The 10139-nt window shown below is 35.6% G+C and overlaps 3 protein-coding genes across 3 annotated transcripts; 2 read left to right on the top strand and 1 right to left on the bottom strand.

The window, feature by feature from the left end:
* On the top strand, positions 1-2953 carry LOC18035846 (60S ribosomal protein L7-1). The gene is made up of 5 exons (XM_006427527.2): positions 1-354; positions 965-1062; positions 1138-1275; positions 2298-2400; positions 2505-2953. The coding sequence occupies exons 1-5, from the start codon at positions 154-156 to the stop codon at positions 2718-2720; spliced, it is 756 nt and encodes a 251-aa protein (XP_006427590.1). The 5' UTR covers positions 1-153; the 3' UTR covers positions 2721-2953.
* A 201-nt stretch (positions 2954-3154) lies between these two features.
* LOC18035863 lies at positions 3155-5042 on the top strand. The gene is made up of 2 exons (XM_006427528.2): positions 3155-3830; positions 4959-5042. The coding sequence occupies exon 1, from the start codon at positions 3252-3254 to the stop codon at positions 3606-3608; it is 357 nt and encodes a 118-aa protein (XP_006427591.2). The 5' UTR covers positions 3155-3251; the 3' UTR covers positions 3609-3830; positions 4959-5042.
* LOC18035913 (aquaporin NIP6-1) lies at positions 4957-8329 on the bottom strand. The gene is made up of 5 exons (XM_006427529.2): positions 7570-8329; positions 7147-7371; positions 6837-7031; positions 5393-5454; positions 4957-5187 (listed from the first exon to the last, which is right to left on the bottom strand). The coding sequence occupies exons 1-5, from the start codon at positions 7795-7797 to the stop codon at positions 4983-4985; spliced, it is 915 nt and encodes a 304-aa protein (XP_006427592.1). The 5' UTR covers positions 7798-8329; the 3' UTR covers positions 4957-4982.
* Positions 8330-10139: the final 1810 nt, after the last annotated feature.

Consider the following 10139-nt stretch of genomic DNA (forward strand, 5'->3'; position numbering starts at 1 on the left):
ACCGGGTTTATTTTTCTTCTTAGTTCTGCCAACTAAAACAACCCTACAGAAGGAATTGGCCGCCGCTGTCTTTTCCCTTCACTTGAGTTGTATTTTCTCATAGAAACCTTTCTCTCTGCTCTTCTTCTATTTGTTATTTTCTCTGCAAGCGATATGGCGGAAGAAGCGGCACAGCAACCGTTAGCTTTTGTGGCGGAAACCGTACTGAAGAAAAGAAAAAGCACCGAGGCTTTGGCGCTGACGAGGAAAGCCCAGTTGGAATTGGGAAAGTATGGCCATGGACAGAAGAATAAGAAGAGCAAAGTTGAGGATATCAAAAGACCCGAGCAATTTATCAAACAGTTTAGGGACCAGGTAAAATTTGATTTGATTATTTATGTTGTTTGTTTCGTTTCATTGTCGTTTGCTTGGCTATCCGTTTACTGCTACTTAAGGTTTCACTGAATCTTACTGAAGGTTTCTATACGGTATCGTTTAGTGTTGTTTGATAGAGGGTTTGTTTGGGAATTGGGAATGTTTTTGTTGAATTGGGTTTGAAGTGCTTTCTCGAGAATCACCTTCTATAGCCTGAGAAATGCTTTTCAGTAAAGGTGCTTTTCAATCCAAATATTCTTGGAGGAATCAATCCCAAGTTAGTTTTTGATCCGAAATAGCTTTCAACGGTTTCAGCTCCAAAAGACCTCCCAATTGCACCGTGAAACGACCAGATGAAAAGAATACAAATTTACTGGTTGAATTGTCATATCGTGTTTAAATTGATGACATTGTGCACGCACTGGCTGCTGTGTGAGTGTTCTCACAGTAGGTCTGTTTCTAGTTCTTTGATGCAGGTGGCATGTTCACCATAGATAGATAACGTGTTGGACAGTTTTCTTTGTTGTCTTTGTAATATTCAGTATTATATGTCTGCTTTGTCTGTTACGGTCTGTTATGAATGATTTTCTAACCTGTATTTTCTACATAGGAATTGGACCTTATCCGAATGAAACAGAGAGGGAAAAGGTCGAAAAAAGTGATCGGGAAGCCAAAATCTAAGTTGCTTTTTATTATACGCATACAAGGGTCGGTTAACATTTCATAGCTGTTTTCGTAATATCCTTCAGTTGTTTGCCGTTCTGACCCCCCTGTTTATTTCAGCACAAGTGACATGCATCGTAGGACTAAGAAGATTCTCTACAACCTTAGATTGAGGAGAATTTTCAGTGGTGTCTTTGTCAGGGCTACTGATGGTATGTTAGAAGTGCTGCAAAAGGTGGAGCCATACGTCACATATGGGTAAGACAGACCTTACCTTTTTGTTTCATGTTGTATGATCTTGTTGTTAGCCTACTAAATGAATTGTGCATGATCAAAGATTGCATGACTGGCACACTCAAGTGATCTTCCATGATTGTATTAGTTTCCTTTATTGGCATAATCTTTATCTTGATTCATTCTATATATATTTGTTCAATGAATCATATTAGACCCAGTATACTGGCAGAGTTTCAGCTTGCCATTGGAATAAGAAATGACTATCTTCCGGTCTTGTAATATATGTACCAATAGAAAGCTCTCCTTTTTAGTCGGAAATTTTATGTTTATTTTGTTTCAGCTTACTGTCCAGACTTAAGAGTGAAATATTTTAGTTTTGGTTGATTATGCATTGTTGATTTCAGCTTGCATATTCTGAAGGTTCCCACTGTGCATCATCTTTCTCTTGTCTTGTAGCCTACTTCTGGATGAATTGTTGGGATAAGCCAAATAAATCCTGAGTAGTATGCTTCTCTTAGTGAGCTTGAGCTTGAGTCGCCCTCAGCTAATCATATGATGGGTCTGTTTTGTTTAACTCTGTTCGAGGTTGTTTTGGATGGGTTTGAGCAGGTTGGGGTGTGTTCAGTTGCCTGATTTGGCCAAGGTTCCACCTGTATTGAGTGTGCGTTAATTGAAACAAAATTTCATTTGTACATTCTATTAACTTATTAATTTCCAAGGAGGAGATGAGGTATTCCAGATTAGGAAGACAACTGAAGACTAATTCTAGGGAACATTAATTCATAAGCATCTTGATCTGTGTCCTTGACATGATAGTTAATTCTAGGGAACATTGATTCGTAAGATATTGATAGCTTCACGTTGGCTTTTTATAGAATGTCCCTGAACTTTATCGTTAGGGTTCTTTTTTGTTCCCTCAAAGTTAAATTTTGGGTTTACTTGACATAAGTTATTTTATTCATTTTTGCCTAATTTTTGCTGCCATAACAAGGTCACTATTGTTTTGACAAGATTTGTGGTTCTTAATTTGCTTGTTTTTGTAGATATCCTAATCTTGTAAATGTGAAGGAGCTAATTTACAAGAAGGGTTATGCAACTGTAGACAGGCAAAGAATTCCCCTCACAGACAATAACATTATTGAACAGGTATACTTGCTTAATCTTGGGCATAAATCCCACACACTTCCCGTACTATCTGCAGTTTTGTAATTCTTTTAAGTTCAATGTTTTCTTGCATTGCTCATTGGCAGACGTTGGGGAAATATGGCATTATATGCATTGAGGATATAGTACATGAAATAGCCAATGTTGGTCCTCATTTTAAAGAGGTCGTCAACTTTCTGGGTCCTTTAACACTAAACAAGCCTGAAGGAGGATTACTAGGGAAGAAACAACCATTCAAGGACGGTGGAGAAGCTGGAAACCGTGAGGAAGAAATCAACGAATTAATCAGTAAGATGAATTAGGAGTTATGATTCCATGAGAAGCAAATGATGAAAATGGAATCAATGACTCGGCACTAAAAGAATGGTTCTGCTAAAGAGAAGATATACTGTAGTCCTATGTAGCCCAATTTTGATGTTTTTCTAATTCTGTTAAGCTTTAATACCAGGTTAACGAGTTTTGAAGGTTCTATTGTTAGGGATAATCTGTATTTTATTATCATTTCACTTGCGAAATATATTAAGCTTGCTGTTTACTCTGTGCTGTATGCCTGTATCGATGCTTTCTTCAAATGTTACTCATTCTTTTTTCAAAATGGGATCAGTAGGCAGTAGCAGTCTTAATCTGTCAAAGAAATAATGATAAAAATAATAAATAGATAATTATGTAGAGAACCGATTTAGTGCGTGTATCATGAGATTTGAAAATTCACTACCTTCTCGCCAACCAAGCAAAATAAAAGGAAGGAACACTAGTAGGCTACTAAATAACACTGTAACAGAACTCACCGAACAAAGCCTAAGCAAACTTCACTTGTCTGTTGGATCTGGCCAATGGACGATAACAACATGGACCCAGATCCCTGGTTAGCTAAAGACAAGCTCTACCACGTACTCTTTTGTCTCACCCTCACTTTTTTCTTCTCCGCCTCGGCGTCCGTTTCTCGGTACTCATTTATACGGACCCACTCTATCCGGGTCGGATCTATATTGTCCCTTTTAGCCGGCGCCGCCAAGGAGGCTGCCGACCAGTTCGGCCTCTTCCCCTCCGCCGGAGCCTCCTTCAAGGATGCCATTGCCGATGTTATCGGCGTGCTGATCGCGTCCTCGGCGCTTTCTTTATGGAGAATATGCTCCTCCAGTCGGCACGGAAGTGATTCAGGTCGGACCCGACGGGTTTTGCCAGTTTGAGCGATGGTTTTGGGATCGTTGTTTCTTGGGGAATTTTGTTTCCGGAATTGGATTGGCGGGTTCGGGTTCGTTTTGCGATGGGCAAGGGAAGAGGACTGTTTGGTTTGCGAGAAATTGTGGGAAAAGAAACGAAAATGGAAGAAAATTTTGGAGCTGGGAGAGACACGAGATATGAATTATCCTTCAGCTGAAGCTGCGCTCATCAGCAGGGCATTGTTTTAGGTTAGTAGTTTTATCATTATTTATACTTCATTTTTGCAAGCGAACAATTTTATTAGTTGATTGTTTCTTAATTTGTAAGAAAATTGAAATGTGACTTTGCTCTAACTACGTATGAGCTTACAGTTATCCTATTGCAATTGATTCAACATATTATTGTCAATCGGTGATAGAAATGGAAATGTACATTACATTGTGTTAAGGGTTAATGGAATGTGATGTTTTGTGCAATCTGATGTTAATATCTTAATCTCCAGGAGCCCACTGGCCACTTGATGAGTTTTTTTTTTTTGGGAGAAACAAATTTTTTCATAGTTGCAATGGGTGAATTTTAAAGCATTAATACAACTTGCAGATGTGGAGCGTGTCCATAATCTGGAAACCAGTTTCTAGCTGATTCTTATTACTGAATTCATAAATTCATTTTAACAACTTTGGTTAATGGATTTCATGTATCTTCTAGGGCATGTTTATGGTGAAGTGAACATTCTGCTCCCTTATCCAAGACCAGTATTAACTCTTGATATGTGTAGTGTAAAAGGAAATTTCACTTTAGAAGTTTCTTCCCATTCTCAACTCTGGACTTTCCTTTTCCCTTCATCTTTATGTTCTCCTGTTGTTTTGTTCTAATGAAATTAGTTTCAGATTAAACTCAAAATCAATCAGTTGGTGTGTAGGATATATCAGTTTTTTGTTACATATACAATAGGTGTTGAACTGTCATCACAAATGTCCATCAATTTTTTTCTTTGGAGGGGAACATGACAGAGGAGATTAGATTTCAAACCCCAATCCTTCACGCACTTGACCAGAAACAGAAGTGAAAATAACAAGAAATAAACCTAGAGAACAATGCTCAACACACCTCATTTTCTTTTTTCCTTCTTTTATACACACAACCAACTCCAATATATACTTTGTAACTGAGGCCAACTATCAATACAAGTAACCTCTTACTTAAGTCTACAGCTTAACTATTGTACACATATTTGATTCAGGCTTGCACTTATTCCTTTTTTTTTTTATAAGAAAAAACATCTAATATCTCTGCACGCACCAGAACTTTTTGATTACCTTTTTTTTTTCTTTTTCCAATTTTGGTGAGTTCTTGATTACCTTTTACTTATGCAGGACTTCCGTGACAGTGTTGATCAATCACCTTCTGAAGCTGCTTGCTGTTGCAGGCTTTGCGAGGGCATCGGTGTCTTCCTCCGGCAGCTTGACAGCAGAATAAGTTCCCGCACCGCATAATGCCCCAAGAATGGGGGCGGTCAGGTAGATCCATATGGCCTTGTAATTGTTTACTGCTACGGCTGGCCCTAGTGTTCTTACTGGATTCATCGAGCCACCCGTTGATGGCCTGCACATGGTATCACAAAAGAGGAGGTTTCAAGCAATCATCATTAAGCTATTCACAAGATGTCCCCTGTCCATTTAATCATCTGAGTTTTGTTTACATAAAAACTGAAATTGAAATTGTTAATTGTTGTTTATAGTTAATAATACTGGAATGCGGTTAGCTTACTATTAATTATTTGTTGAGCTACTATGAGAAATGGACATACCCGGCTATGAGTATGTTGAGCATGACAGTTGCTCCCACCGCGATTCCCGCCAACTCGCCCACCTGCACAATGCCAGATTCATACACGACTTCACATTAGAAGATTCTATGCATCCCCCTCAATTTCATCACGGTTATGTCCATGTCTTGACATTGATTCCATTATTCTATGCATAGACTGTTAAGCTGCCGCATAAGTCGCTGCAGACTGTTTAGTTACAGATTGATCCAAAACTTTAAATTTATATGCGGGGCCTCAAATCAATCTTTCACGTGCAATTTGCAACTTTTATCAATGGGCTTGCTGCGGGAGTCAAGCTCAAAATCGAAACAAAAGAGAGAGTCTTGTTGGATGGAGACTGTTTTCTAACAAAATATAACATGCAAATACATTAAGTGGGTAAAATTGGGAGAAAACCTGTGGAGCAACTGTGGTACCAAGCTATAGTTGCATTTAACCGTTGAATGTCAATGGATCCCACTAATTTAAGTGCATCTAACGGCTGGATGTAACTGTAGTACGGTGCAACGTAGCCTAATCCAAAATTGAGTTGGGTTTGGCTTTTTTTTTTTTTTTTCAGGAAACTGATCCCAAAAGATACAAGTAATAAAATAAATAATATTAATTGAAAGATCCTAAACATAATTTATTTCTCTAGATCTGCTCTGGGCTTGTAGCTCTGGGATCACTTTTTGATTCGAGAAATATGGACAGCTTGCATTTATTATTCGTTAATATTTACACCGTTTTATATTATGAGTATTTAATATTCATTGGAAATGGAACTTGCAGGTTGTCAATTGACTCATGTCTCTTGGGTTTGCATATAAATAAATGATTTGAAACTCAAATGCTTCCTTCTGTCTCTTTGATGATTCCTGGAAGAAGGGTTTGCATCATGCATGCAATTAATAATTCTATAAAGATTGTGTAAAACACAATGGTATTAAAAATTTTGGGGGTCTCAATTATTGTTTATTAAATTATTAATGAATATTTCACTAAAATCTTCCCTCCAATATGACAAAATTTCATGAAAATTTTATCAAAAAAAAAAAAAGATTACAACAAAATAAAAAAAGGGAATTTATTATCAATTAATAAGAGCTTTTTTTTTTGGGATAAAATGGTTCAAATAATATTAGAAAATAAAATTGTAGGAACGACTAGTCTACAACTCTACATGGACCACCTTAGTTAAAAGTGACTACACTTTACAAACAAATCAATTAACCATTAATTGCAACTTTTATACTAGTGAAATCTTTTTCACACACGAAGTATTTATATATAATGCATGCGTTATGCAAAAAGTTGTTTTCAAAATTCTATTTTATTTTCAGTCTTTTCTCAAATGATGATGTTAAATACTTCAATTCTTATTTCACTTCTTTATTTTATTTTTGTTATATGTGTAGATCTAATGAAAAGAAATTTAACTTACAGCTCTCGTGTCGGTGGCTACAGCAGTGACAACAAACATGAGATTGAAGCTAATTATGAATTCCAAAGCAAAAGCTTCACCATATCCTGCTGAAGGAACTGTGACTCCCCCTCCCATAATTGGATGAAAAATTCCCTTTAAGGCAAATGCAGCACATAGTGATGCCATTATTTGTGCTCCAATATAAACTGGTACCTGCATATGCCAAGTGAAATTAACAAAATAAAATAAAAATTACAATTGATTATAACAAAATGGGAATACACATATATGTAGTTGCTAGGTAGGGTTATTATTTGTATATGCGTACATGTTTCCATGGAAAGTGCTTTAGGGCAGCAAAGGCAATGGTGACAGCAGGGTTGAGATGGGCGCCGGAGATGTGACCGGTCGATAAGATGACGACCATGACAGCGAGTCCGGTGGAGCCGGCGAGGCCAATTAGGGTTTCTGAGCCTTGTGTTTTCTGGTTCACAATAGCTGTGGCTGTCCCAGCAAAGATTAGTATAAGTGTGCCCACAAATTCAGCACCGACCTGATTATTTATCCATTTTGAAAAAAAAAATAAAAATAAAAACCATCTCATATCACCCCATTTAAAGAAAAAAAAAATACTTAAAATATAAAACATCGTTTTTGTAAATCCTCTCATAATATGAGCTTATATGAGTTCTGAAAGATGAGCTTATATAAATTCTGAAAGATCTTATGACACATAAACATTTAGTCTTACCTTTCTGGCAAGTGAGACAGGAGGAGGGGGCAATGAGCAAGAAACTGAGGGCAGTCTTCCATCTTCAATGGCCCATTCTTCAACACTGAAGCACTTACAGCTTTTAAGAAGTGATTTTCTTCCAGTGGTACCTCTGTGATCTCCTCTGAACCCACCAAATAGAGGAGCTCCAGGAGTGCCTGGTGTGGCTGGAGTTGAAGGAGCTGAAGGCACATCCTCATGATCCATATGTAACAAACTAATTAATTAAGATGATAATTATATTTTTTTTTTTTACAAAAATAATATTAACAAGAAATTAACGTGAAAATGCAGCAGTACTGAGAGAATAATAAGACTAGAGTTGGCGGTCTTTGTTTCTACATATGGCTACGCACACATGCGTTGGATGAGTGGTAAGTAATGAGGTGAGTGATGTGGTGTATTTATAGTAGCTAGCTAGCAACAAATTAAGAAGTTGACTTGGGAGAATCCCAAGAGATAATTAGAATAAAGAAACTATAAAGCTAGTGGCTAGAACTGTGAGATGGGGAAAGGAAGTTAGGGAGGTTTTGAAAATGGGAGGGTGTGGGGCAATTTATAAGAACAAGTCTTTGTAAAGAAGCTTTTAACATGAGACATGAATCATGCTTTTGTGGCTGCGCCACTCGTCACTTCTTTTGTGAAGTCAAGAGTGTAGCTCCAGTCTGTCATCACCTTCCTATTTGGAAGGGCTGGCCGAGAGATGCAATCATGCATGGAGCCTTTCTTTATTCTTAACTTTTGCATGACCAAATAAATTTAGTGGAGAAATCATCTCTTAGAATGGCTGTAGATGAATTTGCTTATTAAGAGCATTCTATTTATAAAATTAGGATACAGAGTTTGTATTTTAAATAATATGTCATCAATCAATGATTGTCATGTGTTAGGTAATAATTGACTTTTTATACTGTCATTAATAAATTGATAAAATAATTTATAACATTAATGAATGAGCGACATGTTAAATACCACATTATTTAATATATCAACTTGATACCGTATCTTTATAATAACATCATTATTTGTGTTTATTTGTGTGTGAGAGCCGAATGAAGGATGATAACTCATTCATGGCATTGGATAGTGAACTTCTTGGAGACATCCCACAATTATTGGCTCCAAATATGCATATGGTAGTAGTTTTAACTTGCGACTTTTATGGCAACAATCTTTAGACGATAAGATCCAACAATTGGATTTGACTGGGTGCAATACATTGAACGATTAAGTACGTGTTCTGTTTATTTCTTTTTTCTTCTCTGAACTTTTAGGTAAGATTTGAAATGAACAAAAGTCCGACAACGTTGACTAAATTTTATTGCATTTTGTTATCTAAGAAATGGAAATCGTTTGTTTATCAAACCCTTTCGAACTCTAAAAGGGTGTTTTTTAAGAGTAACATATTTCAACATCATCTATTTGAATATTTACGAATTTAAAATTTACAATTAAATAAAATTTTTACACCTCGATGGCTGTTACATGTGACGCTTCTATATGCTGGCAAGGGCGGCGCAGATCTAGGATTTCTGTTCGAGAGGGGCCAAAATAAAAACACGACAGATATATGGAGTAAATAGTAAAAATACTGTAAACTTGAGGTAGTTTGATTTTTTCAACGTACAAATTTTATAAATTCATCCTATTTCTAAGAAATAGTTACAATAAGCTCATCATAGTTTTAAAAAATGCGAACAAAAAAAAAGTTTGGAGATTTAATCTAATCAATTTAATAACTAAACTATTAAATAAAATCTCATGTTTCTTGGGCAATTTAGTCATTTATATTATTGAGATAAAATAGTCAAATAAAACTTATTTTAAAGTAATTTATTGGTCAAAGATGTCTAAATAAAAAAAATTATATGAAGGATTTAATTAGTTAACATTCAATATTTTTTTGATTTGTATATTTTAAAAAAATAATGTGAACTTATTTCAATTATTTTCTAAAAATATGGTAGATTTCCCCATAAAAAAGTGAAAATATCCCCTCGCTTTAGCATATTATGTAAATTTTACGTTTTGCACCATCAAATTTAAATGTATAAATTTTGACCCTCTTAGTTTATCATTTCTTCAATATAGCCCTCACCGAACCAAAAATCTTATATCAGCCATTGAATACGTGCATATTGATAGTCGTGTATGGTCAAAATTATTTGTTTTAATTTTTTTTTTATCAACCAATATCAATCAAATTTTTATATTTACTTAAAGTAAAAGTTAAGATAATAAAAAGATTTCGGCCCCTTTTTGGAGAAAAAAAAATTCCGGTCCTTCAATTACCCTAAAAGGCTATTTTAATACAAAGTATGTAGAATTTAACAAGGCTAATAAAAGGAGAAAAAATTAATTTCTGAGAATTAAAAGGTTCATGTATTTCATCCCTCATTTAGTTTTTCAGGATAAATGCAACCGACATAATATTTTCTGCCGCTATATAAATCTAAATTGACAGCTCTGAGACAGACATATACATTATAATTTTTTTCTGATTTGCTCATATCTCATCCATATAAATCGGCAAATTAATAATCAATTTC

The sequence above is a fragment of the Citrus clementina genome, unplaced genomic scaffold (assembly GCF_000493195.1).
Source record: "Citrus clementina cultivar Clemenules unplaced genomic scaffold, Citrus_clementina_v1.0 scaffold_7, whole genome shotgun sequence".
NCBI lineage: Eukaryota > Viridiplantae > Streptophyta > Magnoliopsida > Sapindales > Rutaceae > Citrus > Citrus x clementina.